Below are 20,836 nucleotides of genomic sequence, written 5' to 3'. Positions count from 1 at the left end.
AGCTCCAGCACATTCAGCTTCTTTCCCGCATTCACATTCCTCCACCCCCGCCCTGATGTTCCAAGCTGATCCTCAAAAGATCGGTTTGTCCCTCCATTCTTTCCCGGTGGCGTCTATTACTCATGTCTATTTCTTGTCTTATCCGGCCTTGAGCGTGAACAAAGTGTTAGCGTATATCCTCTTTCACTGCCAGCTGCTTCCTTGTATGCGAAAGCAACATTTCTTCCCATTTTTCGCCGACACTGAGCCTTCTGACCTCCTTGATTGTGTTTTTTTTTGTTTTTGCAGAAGCAGGAAACAGATGCTTATAACTGTTTGTACGAGCATATCTAGCTTAACCTACACCCCATCCCCTCACAGCACCTTATCTGTTTGTCTGTAACATCTACCATTGTTTGCAGGCACATTTCATGTATGCACATTTTAGCTAATACAAAAGCAATTATATATTTCTTTCACATAGCTTTCATGCTTGTTAACTCCACTCTTGGCTGAAACAATTATACCCTGGCGTTAGTTCATTTACCTTGCAGAAGCAATTATGGTTGCAGAAGTAACACTGCTTTACCTATATCCCACAGGGGTGACCCTACAACTTTGTATAAATAATGTGGGGCATGGTGAGGGTAAATAGACAAGATCTTTGATCTGGGATTGCTCATAGATTTAGGGTGAGATTTAAAAGAAACCTAAGGGGAAACTCCTATATACAGAGGGTGGTGTGTGTAAAGAATGAGCTGCCAGACGAAGTGGTGACTGCTGGTACAATTATAACCGTGGGCGGCACGGTGGCACAGTGGTTCGCACTGCTGCCTCACAGCGCCAGAGACCCGGGTTCAATTCCCGCCTCAGGCGACTGACTGTGTGGAGTTTGCACGTTCTCCCCGTGTCTGCGTGGGTTTCCTCCGGGTGCTCCGGTTTCCTCCCACAGTCCAAAGATGTGCAGGGTCAGGTGAATTGGCCATACTAAATTGCCCGTAGTGTTAGGTTAGGGGTATGGGTGGGTTTCGCTTCGACGGGTCGGTGTGGACTTGTTGGGCCAAAGGGCCTGTTTCCACACTGTAATCTAATCTAATCTAATCTAAAAAATCTAATCTAAAAAATCTAATCTATAACCTTTAAAAGGTATCTGGATGGGTATATATTGGGAAGCATTTAGAGAGACATGGGCCAAGTGCTGGCAAATGGGACTAGATTGATTTAGGATATCTGGTCAGCATGGACTGAAGGGACTGTTTCTGTGCTGTACATCTGTGATTCTGGCTTGCCACAAATGTTTGTCACGTCTGTATGTTCAGTTTCTCCCTGGTGTTGGTGTTAACGCCTTGGTGTCTTATTTTGCTCCCCACATCCTGGGGACATTAACCATTTCCTATCTGGTTGTTCTGATCTGGACTGCTGTCTGGATCGGATTTCTGGGATTGGTCAATAAACACACCTGGAAGTGACTTTGTCAATCACACAAGCAATAGTTTATTCTTTGATATGGCCCGGTCGGTAGACTCTGATCAGCCCAGAAGGATTAGATTAGATTAGATTCCCAACAATGTGGAAACAGGCCCTTTGGCCCAACTAGTCCACACCGATCCTCTGAAGAGTAGCCCACCCAGACCCATCTCCCTCTGACTAATGCACCTAACATTATGGGCAGTTTAGCATGGCCAATTCACCAAACCTGCACATCTTTGGATTGTGGGAGGAAACCCACGCAGACACTGGGAGAATGTGCAAACTCCACACAGACAGCCCCCCGAGGCTGGAATCGAACCTGGGACCCCTGGTGCTGTGAGGCAGCAGTGCTAACCGCTGGGCCACTGATGAGTACTCCCAGAGTGCCAAAAGAATCTGCCGACTTTTCCAGATACCTTTTAAAGGTTATAATTGTACCAGCAGTCACCACTTCCTCTGGCAGCTCATTCTTTACAGAGTGTGGATAGAACTTATGTACATTGTTTAGAGTCAGACATTGAGCATGATCACATCGTAACAACCAATCAGATCCCGCAAGGTCCTCATGCATTTTTGACTTAGCCTAGGGTGGCATGGTGGTTCAGTGGTTAGCACTGCTGCCTCACAACACCAGGGTCCCAGGTTCGATTCCAGCTTTGGGTGCCCGTCTGTGTGGAGTTTGCACATTTTCCCCGTGTCTGCGTGGCTTTCCACCGGGTGCTCCGGTTTCCTCCCAGAGTCCAAAGATGTGCAGGTCAGGTGGATTGGCCATGCTAAATTGCCCATAGTGTTAGGTGCATTAGTCAGAGGGAAAATGATTCTGGGTGGGTTACTCTTTGAAGGGTTAGTGTGGACTGGTTGGGCCGAAGGGCCTGTTTCCAAACTGTAGGGAATATAATCTAATCTATCATAATTTCTTGTAGACAACCTGTTCTTGGAATCGTATTTGTCCTGTCTGGTGGTTAGGATTAAACCGTTACTTCTGCGATTGATGGTTAGGTTCACATTTGTTACTTCTGCATTTGCAGTTTTTTTCACTGGATTTATATCAGGCTGTGGTTTCTTGTTTGTTCTGAGTCGTGAGTATCTGCCTGAGTTAGCCAAGTAGAAGCCATTTTGTCCTACCTCTCATGTTAAAGTGGAGATTTGAGGTGGCCCAGGGAATCCTTTGAGAACGCAGACCTGTAAAGCCTCTCTCTTGGTTTGTCCTGGAGATCATACTCTTTGAAGCCTGGAATAAAAACCTCTCATCATAAAGTCCCAAAATGCAATTCAATTCAATCCATAGTAGATAAGCACTAAGAGTTAATTTTCTACGGGATTCAACAGCCTCACCAATAAAATGGTCTCTCTCTCTCGTGTCCTTTTGAACTCTCAAGACAGCAAAGAATTATTTTCTGAATGCCCCGCTTGCAAGGGGTAGTAAGAATCCATCATAATGGACAAGATCCAACCATGAATTACAAAGCTATGGATAGTCTTTGAATCTGACCCTGAAACAAGACTTGGTACTATCATTAATTTCACAAGGGAACGGCTGTGAATGTTATCACTTGGTGTCCTGTTCACACAGATTCACCGATTGTTGAGGTAAACGTTCTTAATTGCCTTACAGCATCCTGTTATCACTTGGTGAGCCCAGGTGTCCCTATCTTTAAGTTCTCTCCTCTTTCTGAGCCTTCCTGCCTGTTTATTTTCTAGTGCAGTAAATGTATTCAATAATTGAGCATTACATTTTAGTCTGAATGTTTAAAGACAAGTTTTAAGGCTATAGACTTTACCACCCAGATGCCCACACCCTCATTCCTCTCTTTGATTGCACCGCGATCACTGAAAGAGAAGGCTAGTCCAAACAAATGCCCTTCAAGGTGGTCCAGCCATCAACATCCTGCAGAGTGGCACCACCATCTTCGCAGCTCATCTGGTCATATTTATCATCGCCATCGACATGTGTGGGTGATTCATCAGATCGCAAAAGGAGCATCTTCTGGGGCAAATCTATATCACTAAGGGACCTCATAAGCCTAGCAATTAAATACGTAACAATATCAATACCGACAAACAGACATAGCTAAATTGATAAGCCAATTGTATCATGAGCCCGATTTGCAATTTCCCCAACTGGTCCCTTCAGTCATTCTGAAGGAGAAAGTGAGGTCTGCAGATGCTGGAAATCAGAGCTGAAAATGTGTTGCTGGAAAAGCGCAGCAGGTCAGGCAGCATCCAGGTAACAGGAGAATCGACGTTTCGGGCATAAGCCCTTCTTCAGGAAGGGCTTATGCCCGAAACATCGATTCTCCTGTTCCCTGGATGCTGCCTGACCTGCTGCGCTTTTCCAGCAACACACCTTCAGTCATTCTGTCAAGGAATACCTGGATCTCTTCTTGTATCTTAATTAAAATTGCCAGTGAGATTGGGAATGGCCATAGTGCATTTATCTTGGACAATGGTGCAGACCTCACCCTCCTGGGCAGGTATGTAGTCTAAGGCATACTGATTCTGCACAGAGTAAAGACACAGGTCTGATCATCCCAGTTTACTCTGTTTCAGAGCCTCTTTACTCTTATTTCCTCGAATGGTCAGGCTGTAAAAGAGGGAATTGCGGTTCTGTTGACTTGTCACCCCTGCCGATCCTTCCAACCTCAGCGTACTCTGGATTCCCCAGCCTATCGGGTGTCCTGTATTGTCACCCAGTCCCTTGGGATCCTTCCAGTTGGAGCAAGGTTGGCTGAGACCGACCGCTGCATCCTCCTCAGATGGAGGTTCCATCGACTTGTCCACTGGCCAGGACAAGGTACTGTTGTGGGAACAAGGGCTCCGATTGTGACCTTATGAGGGACATCTTTGCCATCCAGGACAAGGAAATTGGTAGCTTTACTTTAGCTGAAGAAATAATAGTCTGGTTTGGTTTATATTTGGGAGAGTTTGTCAAAATCGGTTACTGAAATGTTACAGCAGGAAGTCTGGTCAGGTCTACAGGAGTAAAGGGTCGATGTTTTGCAAGAGGAGTTGCTTGAGTGCTGTAAAAAATGGGCCAAGTGACTCGAGCACTCACACTGTATGGGAGACGATGGTCCTCAGAATGCTGTTCCCATTGGGCTCTCCCTTAGCTCTATTGTACATGGTCTTGGTGACAGTATCAGATTCTGAAAAGAGAAAAGGCCTATAAATGTGCAATGAAAGGGTTCCATTCCAGGTCCATGTGCAGCATAAGGCCTACTGTACGCCAGCCAGTGTTACACCGGCTGTTTGTATACACAGACCGGAGCTATTGGAAAGTGATATTTCTCTTCACAGGGTCGGCAGTAGGAATTCTGATGAATAGAATGGAATCGGGGACTGGGGACAGGGCACGTAAGTCATCTCCCGATAGAGAGGAGTAACATACTACTGCCTCTGGAGTGAAGAGCGTTCTGTGGGCCTGTATACACAAGTTCTTTGTGGATTGAGGAGTTTCCTCTATCAGGCTTCCCCTTTTTCTCAAGGAAGCCCGTCCTGCAAAAAGGGATGATGTTCCTGGGCGTCCGTAAAATATTTACCATAATAACGGGGTTGATCATTTTTATCCTCACTAGGCTTGCGTCTGCAGTTAAAATAAAAAAAACATGGTAACGACATGGTAACTCTCACTGATTTCTACTGTCCAGATGGACCATCTGGTCTTTCTGATGTAAGAGTCCATTGCAATAATCAATCGTCATCACGTTCCACACGTCAAAGGCGTCTGGTCCGGTCCACTGGACGACATCTCCTCAGCATGGGTGGTGGATAATCTCTGATCATTCCTGGTCGCATCCATAGTTAGTGGCTTTCCCCATCAGGATGTTGTACGTGATCAGAAAGGTGAGGAGATAGGCGATCCCCCACATGTCCCTCCTCTTAGTTCAAGTATCTGCAATAAGATCAACATGAGAAAAACAGCAAGATTCAAAAACCCAACTGGACAGGGTCCACTCCTCTTGTTGGGATTCCAGGATTCTTTCCTCCTCTTCCCCCAAACCTTTTGATTAGTGTGGCCAATCAATTTACAATGGTGCAGTTGGACCCAAGCTGAGCGCCCAGCGACTGTGACCGCCGTAGGGGTGGGAAGTAAAACCTGGAAGGGGCCATCCCAATGAGGTTGGAGATCTTTGCCAGTCCAGTTCTTGACGAGCACCAACGAACCAGGCTCGACCCGTGTCGAGGCTGAAAGGGAGGGAACATCATTGTAGGCCGCACGCTCCTGGGAGTGAAAGGCATGCGTAACACTAGTTAGAGCAAGAACACAACCAATCATTGCTTCGGTCATGTGGTGGAAGTGGACTGAGAAGGGAGCAGAATCGTTCCAAGGGGTACGGAGAGGGTGACCAGAGAGACTCTCAGCTGGAGACAGTTGTGTCTTGATCGCAGATATGGATCGCATCTGGAATAAGGCCACAGGGATTAGCATAACCAGGAGAGGCCAGACTCTGCCATTAATTTGGCAAGCTTAGTCTTGAGTTTGGTTAAAACATTCAACAATGCTGGCCGCCTGAGGATGATAAGCACCATGCAGTTGCCGACAAATACAAAGCTGGGAACAGAGTTCTCCGTTAATATTACCTACAAAGTGTGGTCCATTGTCCGAGCTAATGCACGCAGGTATACTGAAGTGGGGAATTATTTCCTTAAACAAAATCTTCACCACAGTCTCAGCAGTAGCGTTAGGAGAAGGGTAGGCTTCAATCCACTTTGAAAAGACATCAGCAATAAGCAAAACATATTTATAGCAACTCAACTCATTTCTCCAACTCAATGAAGTCCAGTTGAAGTGTCTCCAAGGGACCCTCCAGCAAGGGAGTTCTCGTAGTTAGTATGGAGTGAGAACAAAGGGGGTGGGAAGAGTAGGATGGTGCTTTCAATTTTGTGGAACAACAAAAGAATATTCCACAGAAAGTAGAATTACTTGTTCTCAATTTCTACCCTGCACTGATACTGATGACTTTTGTAATCTCTTTTTTTGCAGAGTATTTGAAGATCTGAAGACTGAAGTTTCAAAATCAACAGATGAAGGGCTTATGCCCGAAATATTGACTCTCCTGCTCCTCGGATGCTGCCTGACTCCTGTGCTTTTACAGCGCCACATTTTTTGACTGACTCTCCAGCGTCTGCAGTCCTCACTTTGATGTCAATGTCTGACAGTCATTCAATCCATCGGGACAGCAACTATGTTTGACTGTAATTTCTGTGAGAGGGATCAACGCTTTTTGGTTCCTGTTTGAGGATGTTTTCAGCATCAGTGGGACTGGACGAGAGACCCCACTGTTGCAGCGCACTGTGTGTGGAGCCTGAAACAGTTATACGGCCTGGGAAGGGGATTTCATGGCAGGGAGGGGCTCTACACGTGTTTGTGTGCAGCTGAAGCTGTGGCCATGGAGAAACCCGAGGAATCCCACCCCGTGGAGAAACTGTGGAAGTGTGGCGACTGTGGGAAAGGCTTCAGTTTCCCGTCTGTCCTGGAGTCTCATCGGCACTGTCACACCGGGGAGAGGCCATTCCCCTGCACCGACTGCAGGAAGGCCTTCAGACATTCCTCCCACCTGCTGAGGCACCAGCGGGTCCACACGGGCGAGAGACCCTTCAGCTGCCGCGAGTGCGGGAAAGCCTTCAGCAATTCTTCCACCCTGCTGACCCACCAGTGGGTCCACACGGGCGAGAGACCCTTCAGCTGCCGCGAGTGCGGGAAGGCCTTCAGCACTTCTTCCACCCTGCTGAGGCACCAGCGTGTCCACACCGGGGAGAGGCCCTTCAGCTGCCATGAGTGTGGGAAGGCCTTCAGCAATTCCTCCTCCCTGCTGACCCACCAGCGGGTCCACACAGGGGAAAGGCCGTTCACCTGCTCTCAGTGCAGGAAGGGCTTCACCTACTCCTCCAACCTGCTGAGGCACCAGCGGATCCACACGGGCGAAAGACCCTTTAGCTGCCCCGAGTGTGGGAAGACCTTCAGCACATCCTACACCCTGCTGAGGCACCAGCGGATCCACACAGGGGAGAGGCCGTTCACATGATCTCAGTGCGGGCAGGGCTTCAGGTATTCCTCCCACCTGCACAAGCACCAGCGGGTCCACACGGGGCAGAGTCCCTTCAGCTGCCCCGAGTGCAGGAAGGCCTTCAGCAATTCTTGCAAACTGCTGACCCACCAGCATGTCCACACAAGGGAGAGGCCGTTCACCTGATCTCAGTGCGGGAAGGGCTTCACCTACTCCTGCAACCTGCGGAAGCACCCGCGAGTTCACGTGCCATCGCAGGGGGATTGAAGGAGTGACGGCCGAGTGCCATTATCGATTGGACTATCAACCCGGTTCTGGGGACTCCCGGGTTCGAATCCCGCCACGACAGATGGCAGAATTGGTATTCGGTCAGAAATGTGGAGTTCGGAATCTAACGATGAGACCGTTTCAGGGAGGGGGGTGGTACAGTGGAGAAAGCCCCCATCTGATTCACTCTCTCCCATGTTAGAGAATGGAACCGCCATTGTGGGAAAGGATTCACTCAGTCGTTCCAGCTGCATCCTTTACCCGGACTGGCCTACATGTGACCCCAGACCCACAGCAGTCTGGTTGACTCTACACTGCCCTTCCCCCACTGGCAAATGAGCGGGGAGAAACTTACTAGGAGAGAGGGAATGGGTTGAAATTGCTGAGTGAGGCAATACTTCCTCCGGGTTACGGCTGTGCCAAGGATCTAATTACAACCTGGTGCTGCCCAATAGTAAAGACAGTGGGGTTTGTGTGGGCTTTGATCTTGAGCTGTTTAAAAAGCAACTACTTTGTCTATGCCTTTTTGCAGGGGGGGAATCTGAAGCTGTAAAAAAAAGTCGGGTCACAATAAAGGTTACCTGAACTTACCGCCAGGCTCAGACTCTCAATGAAAGCTTTGAGCTCCAAGAGGTTTTTTGTTTAAAGCTGCTCCTCTCTTTCAGCCTCCTGCACTGAGTTTCCAATGTCGTGTATCAGATGGAGCAGTGAATGAGTAGCTAGTGTCATTAGAAATTGTAAATCTTTCAGGTACTGTGTTGTTTCATCAGCATTGTAAAGTTTACTGGCAGCACCAGGAGGTGTGGGCTGTGTTCACTAGAAATGATGTGGAGGTGTCGGTATTAGACTGGGTTGATAAAGTTTAAAAAATCACACAATACCAGGTTATTGTCCAACAGGTTTATTTGGAAGCACTAGCTTTCTGAGTGCTGCTCCTTCATCGGGTAGCTGTGGAGCAGCATTGTAAGACACAGAAGGTATATCAAAAGGTCAGTATCATGCAACTGATGGAATATATTGAACAAGCCTAGATTGCTGTCAAGTCTTAAATCTCTTCGAATGGGTGTAGGTTTTGGTTCATTAATGTGTAACTGCCAGAACATCTCTTAAGTCACATTTTTGAGATGACTTAAGGTTTTATAAAAAAGATAACATCTCAGCTCAGACAATGCATTAAAGGTGTGAGATTTGAGTCTGTCAGTATTTCAATCTTGAATCAGACTGGTTCTATTTCCAAAGGAGGAATTCATAAAATATTACATGGATTGACTGCCTGGAAATTGTATGCTTTTTGAGCAAAATTGAATGTATCTGCAAATATAATTCTGCCAATACAAATTCACTCCAAAGAATTGTGGGTGCGTGCATGTGAGTTTGTGCGTGAGAGTGTGTACATGCTTGGTAAAGTGTGAGTGTGATGGAGTATAAGCCTGTGAGAGCATTGGCGGGGGAAATGTTTGTGTGTGTCTGAGGGGGAGCATGTGTGTGAGAGGTATTAATACAAGCAAGGGGTTGCATTTTGCTAAAACAAGGAAGGGCAGCACTTGTCCAGATAATGGTAAGGCCCTGGGTCATGTTATAGAACAGACAGACATGGGTGGCGGGGGGGGTGTTCAGGTACATAGTTCTTTGGAAGTTGCATCACAGGTAGACAGGGCGGTTAAGAAGGCATTTAGCAGCATAGCATTCATTGTTCACACCATTGAGTATAGGGGTTGGGACATCATGTTGAGGTTGTATCGGGTGTTGGTGAGGCCACTTTCAGAGTACTGTGTACAGTTCTGGTGGCCCTGTAATAGGAAGAATACTATTAGAGAGGGTTTGGTAAAGATTTACCAGAATGTTGCCAGGACTGGAGGGTTTGAGTTATAAGGAGAGACTGGGACTTTATTCATTCGAGTGCAGGAGATTGATAAAATCATGAGGAATGGAGGTAAGGTGAATAGCAAAGGGCTCTTGCTTAGCGTCGGGGAGCTCAAAACTTGGGGGCATATTGCTTGGAGTAGAAAGATTTAAAAGGAACCTGAGGAGCAACATTTTGAAAGAGGGTGGCTTTGTATGTGGAATGAACTTGCTGAGGATGTGGTAGATGCAGGTACAGTTACAACATTGAAACAGCATTTGGATGGGTACATGAATAGAAAGGTTGAGAGGGATTATGGGCCAAATGCAGGCAAGTGGGACTGGTTTAGTTTGGAATCCTGGTCGGCATGGACGAATTGGACCAAAGGGTCTGTTTCTGTGCTGCATATCTTTATTGAAACCAGTAGAATTCTGAAAGGGGCTTGACAGGATAGATGCAGATAAAATGCTCCTTTGTGGGGAGGGTCATCGAATTCCGACAATGTGGAAGCAGACCATTCAGCCCATCTTTTCCTCTCTGGCCCTCTGAACAGTACCCCAACCATACCCAACTCCTTACTCCGTATTTCCCATGGCCAAGCCACCCTAACCTGTACATCCCTGGTCGCTATGGGTAACTTAGCACGGCCAATCCTCCCTAACCTACACCCGAATCTATAAATTACCTTCTCAAGAATGTAATTTAAATGCAGAGCTTTTCTAAGAAAAATGTCAGTCTGACTCAACATTGCGACACAGACAGAATTCACACCTATTGTCTCTACTTATAAATAGGGCAACGTCTCTTCGAAATGTAGATTCATTTAGATATAACTGCGTCACTTTACATATGAAGATATCCCTTTGAATGTGGCTCATCCCTTTGAAATGTAATCTCGTCCATTTAAACCTTTTTATTTGCAGAAATACCCGTTAAAATGTCCACGTCCCTTTAAAATGCAGATTGCCCCCTTTAGATATGACGCCGTTCCGTTAGATGTGGGAATATCTGTTTAAATTGAGCCGTGAGCTTTCCCAATGTAGACAGGGCTCCTGGAAACGTGGCAGTGTCCCCCCTGCAGCTGCAGAGCGAGACAGGAGAGTTTGTTTTTGTGAATGAGCAGTTGTAGCGCGAGGTGGCTGTTGCTTGGTGACGGTGAGGCTCCCCCGGCCCCGCCCATCCCCCCGTGCAGACGTCACGCGGGGGCGACGGCGGTTGGGAGGAGAAGTCGCTCGAGCGGGGAAGCGGCGGGAGGGCGGCCGTTAGGAAAATGGCGCCGTGCGGCCCGGGGCAGACACCGTCACTGGGCACCGCCGCCTTCCTGGCGCAGCTGCTGTGTCACGGCCACACCGGCCGGCTGTACAGCAGGCAGGAGCCGGTGAGCATTCTGGAGGCGGATGGGGTTAAGGGCCTGCTTGGGAACTCGTCGGCCGCCTGGGTGGTGGAGTTCTACTGGTCGTGGGGCGGCCCCTGTGTCAACTATGGGGCCACCTGGAAGGTACTGGGCCCGGGAGGTGAAAGGTGAGGCAGGTTGTTGGGGGGGACGGAGGGGAAGGAATGTGGGGCCTGTCCTGTCATAGTGACATTTTACACTCACTTTCCATCTGCTTTTACTGGTGCTTGTGCTGTTTGCCCCTCACTGTGTGTTTAATCCTTGTGCTGTTTGCCCCTCACTGTTTGTTTTAATCCTTGTGCTGTTTGCCCCTCACTGTTTGTTTTAATCCTTGTGCTGTTTCCCCCTCACTGTTTTAATCCTTGTGCTGTTTGCCCCTCACTGTTTGTTTAATCCTTGTGCTGTTTGTCCCTCACTGTTTGTTTAATCCTTGTGCTGTTTGCTCTTTGCTGTTACTTGTGCAATTGTTGAGGGTAGTGTGTAAATACTAGTGAAGGAGATTATGCACCAGCATGTATATGTTCCTCAGTCATTGAAGGGGCAGGACCTGTTGAGAATGGTTAGTAAAGCATGTTGTGCACTAAGCCTTGTTAACATGGATATAGTTTGTTATTTGGAAAAATAGACTTTATTATTTAAAGTCACAGATGTACAGCACGGAAACAGACCCGTTTGATCCAACCTGTCCATGCCAACCAGATATCCTAAATTGATCTAGTCCCATTTGCCAACACTTGGCTCATATCCCACTAATCCCTTCCTATTCATATACCCATCCAGATGTGTTTTAAGTGCTGTAATTATACCGGCTTCCACTATTCCCTCTGGCAGTTCATTCCATACGTGCACCACCCTCTGCACGGAAACGATGCCCCTGAGGTACCTTTGTGGTCTCACCCTAAACCTATGCCCTCTAGTTGTGAATCTCACCCCAACACTGAGGAAAAGACATAAAAACATTGAGCAGCCAGACAAATGCAAAAGCAATCAAATATTGAGCCACATGGAAAAAAAAATTATGGCTCTACCCTTTTTGTTCTCCCATAGGAATTTGGACACTTAAAATCTGTCAATGACACCAGTATTGCTACAGTGCATATTGTGTACACTCCTCAGTGTCAACAAGCAGGGCACATGTTTGCCGGTGTCACTAAAACATTGGGCATGTTCCTCGCTGTTGGCAGAAAAGGGGCGAGACCTACGTTTGATGGAGAAATAAGGAGCACTGGAGGACCGGAGGGAGAATTGTCCTCCTGCCATTCGGAAGTGGGCGGCACGGTGGCACAGTGGTTAGCACTGCTGCCTCGCAGCGCCAGAGACCCGGGTTCAATTCCCGACTCAGGCGACTGACTGTGTGGAGTTTGCACGTTCTCCCCGTGTCTGCGTGGGTTTCCTCCGGGTGCTCCGGTTTCCTCCCACAGTCCAAAGATGTGCAGGGTCAGGTGAATTGGCCATACTAAATTGCCCGTAGTGTTAGATAAGGGGTAAATGTAGGGGTATGGGTGGGTTTCGCTTCGGCGGGTCGGTGTGGACTTGTTGGGCCGAAGGGCCTGTTTCCACACTGTAATCTAATCTAATCTAATCTAAACTCCCCTATTGGTGAATGTGAAAGTTGGACCATGAGGTTCTGAAGCTCCTGCTCATCCTCTCTCTGAATGAAGATTGAGCTTCACCTCAGACTGCAACTTCTTTCCTCTGTCCAACATCTGAGAGTACGGCACTCTCTTTTCTCACCCCCATTTCCATTTATGTTTCATTCTGAGGTTCAGTTGTTGACTTGGAGCAACTGTAAGGAATGGGAGTGAATCCAGCGAGGGGACAGGCTCTGGGAAAGTTAGTCCAGGCCTTTGTTCTCAACTGGCAAAATAGACAGGCAGGAGACTGAAAGAACGCAGCAAGCCAGGCAGTATCAGGAGGTGGAGAAGTCGAGGTATCTGGTGTAACCCTTGTTCAGGACTGGGGGTGGGTATAGGGAGAGCTGTGGAACAAGGGTGTGCTGGGGGCAGGGTACTGAAGTGGGGATAGGTGGAGACAGGTAGAGGGTACAATAGACAATAGGTGCAGGAGTAGGCTATTCTGCCCTTTGAGCCAGCACCACCATTCATTGTGATAATGGCTGATCATCCTCAATCAATATCCTGTTCCTGCCTTATCCCCATAACCTGGTACAACCTGGTTGGTGAATCGGAGGAAGGAATCTAGTTGGCAGGGAAGAATGGAAGGGGCTGGGAAGTGACTTGGGGGATGGGATGGGAGATTATTTGAAATTGGAGAACTCAGTGTTGAGTCCTCCGGGCTGTTGACTGCTCAGACAGAAGATGAGGTTTTGTTCCTCCAATTTGTGGTTTGGTTTGTTGTGGAAGGGGAGTGGGAAGGGGCATTAAAATGGGTGGAGATTGGGAAGTCCGCTCAGCCTCTGTGGACCCGGCTGTGATGCTCAGCAAACCGTTCCCCAAGTTTACGCTCGGTCTCCCCGATGTAGAGAAGACCACAATTGGCAAAGCACAGCAGGTCAAGCAGCATCCGAGAAGTAGGACGTTGACGTTTTGGGCACAAGCCCTTCATCATGAATGATGCGTGGATGTTCAGAGGGGCATCAGTGTCCTTCTGTGCCAGTTGTCAGACAGGTGCAGCAGGCAAGGAGCAAGGCAAGTGGTGTATTAGCAAGAGGAATTAAGTTCAGAAATGGGGATGTCTTCCTGCAGTTAGGGGGTCATTGAATATATTCAAGGCTGAGTTCATCTGATTTTTATGTGAATGTTTATGGGGAAGGCAAGAAAATGGTTTTAAGACTAGTATAGGACCGAGTTACAGAGCCATACAGCACAGAAACAGACCCTTCAGTCCAACTAGTCCATGCTGAATATATTCTCAAACTAAACCAGTCCCACCTGCCAGTGTTTTGGCCCATATCCCTCCAAACCTTTCCTATTCATGAACTTATCCAAATGTCTTTTAATCGTCGTTACTGTACCTGCACCCACCACTTCCTTGAGACATTTAGTCCGCATGTGAACCACTCTGTATAAAACAAATTGTGCCCTTCAAGTCTTTTTAAAATCTCTTTCTCCTGTCACCATCAAAATTTGCTCCCTAATCTTGAAACCCCAACCCTAGGGGAAAGACACCCGTCGTTCACCTCCTCTCTCCTCTCATGATTTTATAAACCTTGATAAGGTCACATCTCCTCCTCCTATGCGCCAGTGAAAAAGTCCCAGCCCATCCACCTAGATGCAGGTAGATCCATATCCAGTCATGATCGGTTCAATGCTGGTCCCAATTCTCTCGGTGTCCAGGACAGCAAGAGACCACAAGACATAGGAGCAGAAATTAGGCCATCAGGTCTGCTCATTCCATTCAATCGTGGCTGATAAGTTTCTCAGTTACATTCTTCCGCTATAAGCAAAGTGAAAATGGAGGGAGAGTGTGTGGGATGGAGATTTTCAGCTTCCGGGGAATAAGAGAGGAAAGAGTTCACTATAAATTGGAATTTATGGGATCGGCTGATGAACCGAGGAGTGTCAGTTGGAGTTTAATTTAGAGAAATCAGAGATTTGCATTTTGGTCAAGCGATCCAGGCAGGACTGACACGGTTAAGGGGAGTGTTGCAGAATAAAGAGACCTTGGAGTGCTGGAGTCTCAGGTGGATAGAGTAGTGAAGGCGGTGTTTGGTTTGCTTTCCTTCATTGCTCATAGCATTGAGTATAGGAGTTGTGAGATCATGTTATACACATTTCCCACTTGAACGTGTTATCTAACTGCTTAACTGTTTTTAGTGAATATAATCCACACCTCCCGCCGCTGCCATAACGTGGTTTGTTTGGAAGCCCTAGCTTTCGGAGTGATTCGATTTATTTTAGATTTTATTACTTAGTGTGGAAACAGGCCCTTCAGCCCAAACCAACCCTTCGAAGAGCAACCCACCCAGACCCATTCCCCAACATTTACCCCTTCACCTAACACTACAGGCAAATTAGCGTGGCCACTTCACCTAACCTGCACATCTTTGGACTGTGGGAGGAAACCCACGCAGACACTGGGAGAATGTGCAAACTCCACACTGACAGTTGCCCGAGGTGGGAATTGAACCCGGATCTCTGAAGTGCTGCTGCTTCAGGTGGTTGTGGGGAATAAGATCATGATGAGACTATTTATAGCCAACAGAGTCCAGTTCATGGAGATGTGATACATTTAGATTAAATCTTTCATCTTTTAGAATGGGGTTCTGTTCTTTGGCATGTTAATCCCAGAACCTGTTTTCAGTAACTTTCTCAAGAATGTAATTTAAATGCAGAGCTTTTCTATCAAAAATGTCAGGCTGACTCTACATTGGGACCCAGACAGAATTCACACCTATTGGTGGGTAGGCTGGGACTTTTTTCACTGGAGCACAGGAGGTTGAAAGGTGAAGGTGTCGGGTGCCTCATTAGCAAGTTTGCAGATGACATTCAGATTGATGGAATATCAGATAGTGAAGGGGACTGTCAGATGATACAGCAGAATGTAGATTGGAGAGTTGGGAAGAGAAATGGCAGATGGAGTTCAATCCAGACAAATGTGAGGTGATGCATTTTGGAAGATGCAATTCAAGAGTGAGCTATACAGTAAATGGAAAGGTCCTAGGGGAAATTGATGTACAGAGAGATCTGGGTGTTCAGGTCTATTGTTCTCTGAAGGTGGCAATGCATGTCAGTAGAGTGGTCAAGGCAGTATGCAACACGCGTTCCATCATCGGACGGATTGAGTAAAAGAGCTGGCAGGTCATGTTAAAGTTATATAAGATTTTGGTTTGGCGCATTTGGAATACTGCGTACAATTCCGGTCACCAGATTTCCAAAAGGATGTGGATACTTTTGGAGAGAGTGCAGAGGAGGTTCACTAGGATGTTGCCTGTTCTGGAGAGCGCGAGCTATAAGGAGAGATTGAGTAGATTAGGATTATTTTCATTGGAAATAAGGAGGTTGAGGGGGGGTCCTGATTGAGGCCTAAAAACCATGAGGGGTGTAAACAGGGGTGGATAGTAAGAATTATTTTCCCAGAGGGGAAAACTTAATTACTCAGGGTCACCAGTTCAAAGTGAGAGGGGAAAGGTTTGAGGGAGATATACATGGAAAGTTCTTTACACAGAGGGTGGTGGGCGCCTCGAATGCATCGCCAGTGGAGGCAGTAGGGGTGGGATCGATAGCGTCATTTAAGATGTATCTAGACAGAGACATGAATGGGCAAGGATCAGAGGGATACAGATCCTTAGAAAATAGGCGGCAGGTTTAGATAGAGTATCTCGATCAGCATAGCCTGGGAGGGCTGAAGGGCCTGTTCCTGTGCTGTAAGGTTCGTTGCTCTCTTTATAGAGGTTTACAAAACCATGAGGGGCGTAGATAAGGTGATTGGCATGTGTCGTTTCAAGATTAGGCTGCAAATTAAGATGAGAGGAGAAAGATTTAAAAAACACGAGGAGCACCTTTTTTTTAAACCGTGGTTTGTGTGGAATGAATGTCCAGAGGAAATGGTGGATGCAGGTTGAGTAACAACGTTTAAAAGACATTTGGATAAGTACATGAATAGGAAAGGTTCAGAGGAATATGGGCCAAACACAGGCAGGTGGGACTAGTTTAGTTTGTGAATATAGTCAGCATGGACTAGTTGGGCTAAAGGGTCTGTTCTGTGCTGTATGACTCTAACTGTTCTGTACTGGTCTTAAAACCATTTTACTTGCCTTCCCCTATAAACATCCACTTCATGGTTGTTCTAAAATCAGATGAACTCAGCCTTGAATATATTCAATGACCCCCTAACTGCAGGAAGACATCCCTACTTCTGAAATCAATTCCTCTTGCTAATATACCTCTTGCCTTGCTGATTGCTTGCTGCATCCGTCTGACAACTGGCAGTGACTGGTGTGGAAGGACGCTGAGGCCACTTTTTACATCCACACATCATTCCTGAGGAAGGGCTCGTGCCTGAAACGTCGATTCTCCTGCTCCTCGGATGCTGTCTGATCTCCTGTGCTTTTCCAGTGCCACACTTTTCGACTCTCACGTCCAGCATCTGCAGTCCTCACTTTCTCCACATCCCAATACGTCACCATTGAAACAACGTACCTCCTTTTGGCAGTTATTTTTTCATAACCGAGGTTATAACTTAACACTGTGGGACTGCATTTGCTGTGCGTTTGCCAATTGAGACACAGACCTGGACCAACGTTTCCTGACTCTGTCCCCTCCCTGGAGTCATTCGCTTTCTTTTCAGTTGCTGCAAGTCAACAATTTAATCCCAGAATGAAAAAATGAAATGGTAAAGACAGTGCCGTACTCACAGATGGCGGATAGAGGAAGGAAGTTGCAGTCTGAGGTGAAGCTCGATCTTCATTTGGAGAGGAGCAGCAGCTTCAGAACCTGATGGTCCATCTTCCGCATTCAGACAATTGGGGAGTTCTGATTGGCAGGAGGACCAGGCTCCTTGTCTGGCTTCTCATTGGTCCATTTGAAGAAGGGTTTGTAATGTTTCTGCAGACAGAGCATGCGCGGCTTTTGCTGAACCAGCATAGAGTCAGAAGTGTACAGCATGGAAACAGACCCTTCGGTCCAACCCGTCCATGCCGACCAGATATCCCAACCCAATCTAGTCCCGCCCCTCAACACCTGGCCCACATCCCTCCAAACCTTTTCTATTCATATACCCTCTGGCAGCTCATTGCATACACGTACCACGCTCTGTGTGAAAAAATTGCCCCGCAGGTCTCTTTTTTATATCTTTCCCCTCTCACCCTATGCCCTCTAGTTCTGGACTCCCCAACCCAAGGGAAAAAACTTTGTCTATTTATCTTGTCCATGCCCCTCATAATTTTGTAAACCTTTATAAGGTCACCCCTCAGCCTCTGACACTCCAGGGAAAACAGCCCCAGCCTGTTCAGCCTCTCCCTCTAACTGTACCTCTTATGCTCGCATCCAAATCATTTATGTAAATGACAAAAAGTAGAGGACCGAGCACCGATCCTTGTGGCACTCCACTGGTCACAGACCTCCAGTCTGAAAAACAACCCTCCACCACCACCCTCTGTCTTCTACCTTTGAGCCAGTTCTGTATCCAAATGGCTAGTTCTCTCTGTATTCCTTGAGATCTCACCTTGCTAATCAGTTTCCCATGGGGAACCTTGTCAAATGCCTTACTGAAGTCCATATAGATCACATTACTGCTCTGCCTTCCTCAATCCTCTTTGTTACTTCCTCAAAAAACTCAATCAAGTTTGTGAGACATGATTTCCCACACAAAAAGCCATGTTGACCATCCCTAATCAGTCCTTGCCTTTTCAAATACATGTACATCCTGTCCCTCAGGATTCCCTCCAACAATGTGCCCACCACTGATGTCAGGCTCACTGGTCTAAAGTTCCCTGGCTTGTCCTTACCACCCTTCTAAAACAGTGGCACCACATTAGCCAACCTCCAGTCTTCTGGCACCTCACCTGACATGCGCAGTATGCTGTATGGAGATGCTGTTCCTGATGGATTTAAAGTGTCCAAATGCCACAATTTCTACCCGCCCCCCCCCCCCCCGTCACTTGACATAACCGTGCAGCGTCCTCGCTATTTTTGATGCTCATGTTACCGAGAACCCTCACGGTTATATCAATCTCAATGAGGTCACCCCTCAACCTCCTGTGCTCCAGTGAAGAGTCTCAGCCTCTCCTTATAACTCAAACCCTCCAGTCCTGGCAACATCCTGGTAAATCTTTACTGAACCCTCTGTAATAGTATTCTTCCTATTACCGGGCCACCAGAAGCGTTCTCAGTACTCTACAAGTGGCTTCACCAACATCCTGTACAACTTCTAAATGATGTCCCAACTCCTTTATTCAATGGTGTGAACAAATAAGGTAAGTGGGCTGAATGCCTTCTGAAGCACCCTTCCAACCAGTGATGCAACTGTCAATGAAGTATGTACCTGAACCCCCCCCCCCCCAATATCCCTCTGTACAAGTCCTGCCCTGATTTTAGGAAAATGCAACCCCTCACTTCTATCTATACCTCTCTCATACGTACGCTCTCTCTCAGATGTACACACACCCTCTCACAGGCTTCTCCTCCATCACACTCCCTTTACAAAGCATATGCACACACACACGTGCGCACACACATATAACGATGGGGTGCATTTGCAGAATAATATTTACAGATATATTCAATTTTGCACAAAAAGCGCACAACATGCAGGTAGTCAGTCCATGTAATATTTTATAAATTCCGAGTTTGGAAATAGAACCAGTCTGATTTAAGATTGGGATACTGACACACCTTTCATGCATTGTCTGGGCTGAGCTGTCACCTGTTTCTAAAAAAAACCTTAAGTGATCTTGAGAATACGACTTAATAATAGTACTGCGATGTACACATTAATGAAATAAAACCTGCAACCCATTCTAAAAGATGAAAGACTTAACAGCAATCTACATCTGTCAATATATCATATCAGTTGCATGACACTGATCTTTTGCTCTTAACTCTGTGTCTTATGATCCTGCTCCACAGCTACCCGATGAAGGAGCAGCACTCTGAAAGCTAGTGCTTCCAAATAAACCTGTTGGACTATAACCCGGTGTTGTGGTTTTTAAACCTTGTCCCACCTAGTCCAACAGCAGCACCTCCACCTCCTTTCTAATGAACACAACCCATACTTCCCAGTGCTGCCAGTAAACTGCCGATGAAACGATGCAGTACCTGCACTCCCGAAAAATTTAAACTTCTAACGAAACCAGCTACTCAGTCACTGCTCCATCTGATACACAATATTGGAAACTTAGTACAGGAGGCTGCAAGAAATGAGCAGCTTTAAAACAAAAACCGCTTGGAGCTCTAAGCTTTCAATGAGAGTCTGAGTCCGGCAGAACGTTCAGGTAACCTTTATTGTGTCCCAAAATTGTTACAGCTTCAGATGCCCCCAGCAAAAAGGCAGAGAAAGAGTAGCTGTTTGTTAGACAGCTCAACAACAGGGGGAGGAGCAAGGGGCAGAGCAAGGCCAACAGCAGGCCCCCGCACTACACCTGCGTTACCTTGCACAGTTTACAAAAATCCCTTCCCCTTCAGAGACTCCCCACAGTGTGGAAGCAGGCCACTCGGTCCAAAGACTACACACCGATCCTCCGAAGGGTAATCCACCCACACAATTCCCCTACCCCTATTGCTCAACATTTACCCCTGACTAATGCACCTAACCTGCACATCCCTGTGCACGATATCCCAACCCAATCTCGTCCTACCTGCCAGCATGGGGCCCATATCCCTCCAGTTGCCTTTTAAGTGTTGTAATTGTACCAGCCTCCACCACTTCCTCTGGCAGCTCATTCCATACACGTACCACCCTCTAAATTAAAAGGTTGCCTCTTAGGTCTCTTTCATATCTTTCCCCTCTCACTGTAAACCTATGCCCTCTAGTTCTGGACTCTCCCACCCCAGGGAAGAGACTTTGTCTATCTATCCTATCCATGATCCTCATGATTTCATAAACCTCTATAAGGTCAGCCCCCAACCTCTGACGCTCCAGGAAAACAGCCCCAGCCTGTTCTGTCTCTCCCAAGAGCTCAAATCTTCCAGTCTTGGCAACATCCTTGTAAATCTTTTCTGAACCCTTAAGTTTCACAACATCTTTCTGATAGGAAGGAAACCAGAATTGCACATAATATTCCAACTGTACAGCAGTAACATGACCTCCCAACTCCTGTACTCAATATCCTGACCAAATAAAGGAAAGCATGCAAAACACCATCTTCACTATCCTATCAACATGCGACTCCACTTTCAAGGAGCTATGAACTTGCACTCCAAGGTCTCTTTGTTCAGCAACACCCCCTAGGACCTTTCCATTAAGTGTATAAGTCCT

At 47.0% G+C, this 20,836-nt stretch overlaps 2 protein-coding genes across 13 annotated transcripts in view; both read left to right on the top strand.

Moving 5' to 3' along the window:
* LOC148144852 (uncharacterized) overlaps nt 1–8,315 on the top strand; it is a 152,977-nt gene extending 144,662 nt beyond the window's left edge. Inside the window, exon 5 of the mRNA XM_087975445.1 lies at nt 6,904–8,315. Coding sequence (XP_087831571.1) covers nt 6,904–7,475 — 572 coding nt within the window. The 3' untranslated portion in view covers nt 7,476–8,315. The remainder of the gene's footprint in view (nt 1–6,903) is intronic.
* Nucleotides 8,316–10,832: 2,517 nt separating this feature from the next.
* LOC148144849 (sulfhydryl oxidase 1-like) overlaps nt 10,833–20,836 on the top strand; it is a 58,582-nt gene continuing 48,578 nt past the window's right edge. For 7 of the 12 annotated variants that reach the window (XR_015751619.1, XM_087975126.1, XM_087975125.1 and 4 more), the window contains exon 1: nt 10,833–11,088. Coding sequence is in view for 6 of the 12 variants with exons in the window: in XM_087975126.1 (XP_087831252.1) it covers nt 10,838–11,088 (251 nt within the window). In the remaining 6 variants the exon portion in view is untranslated. Of the gene's footprint in view, nt 11,089–14,834; nt 15,117–16,980; nt 18,837–20,836 lie in introns of those variants that run through there. The other 5 variants (XR_015751614.1, XR_015751616.1, XR_015751615.1 and 2 more) reach the window with 4 other exon arrangements.

This window comes from Chiloscyllium plagiosum, unplaced genomic scaffold (assembly GCF_037043375.1).
Source record: "Chiloscyllium plagiosum isolate Xiang-an unplaced genomic scaffold, Cpla_swu_hap1 HiC_scaffold_27, whole genome shotgun sequence".
Taxonomy (NCBI): Eukaryota; Metazoa; Chordata; class Chondrichthyes; order Orectolobiformes; family Hemiscylliidae; genus Chiloscyllium; species Chiloscyllium plagiosum.
Note: the sequence above shows the minus strand (reverse complement) of the source record. Positions and strands in the feature narration are given on the sequence as shown.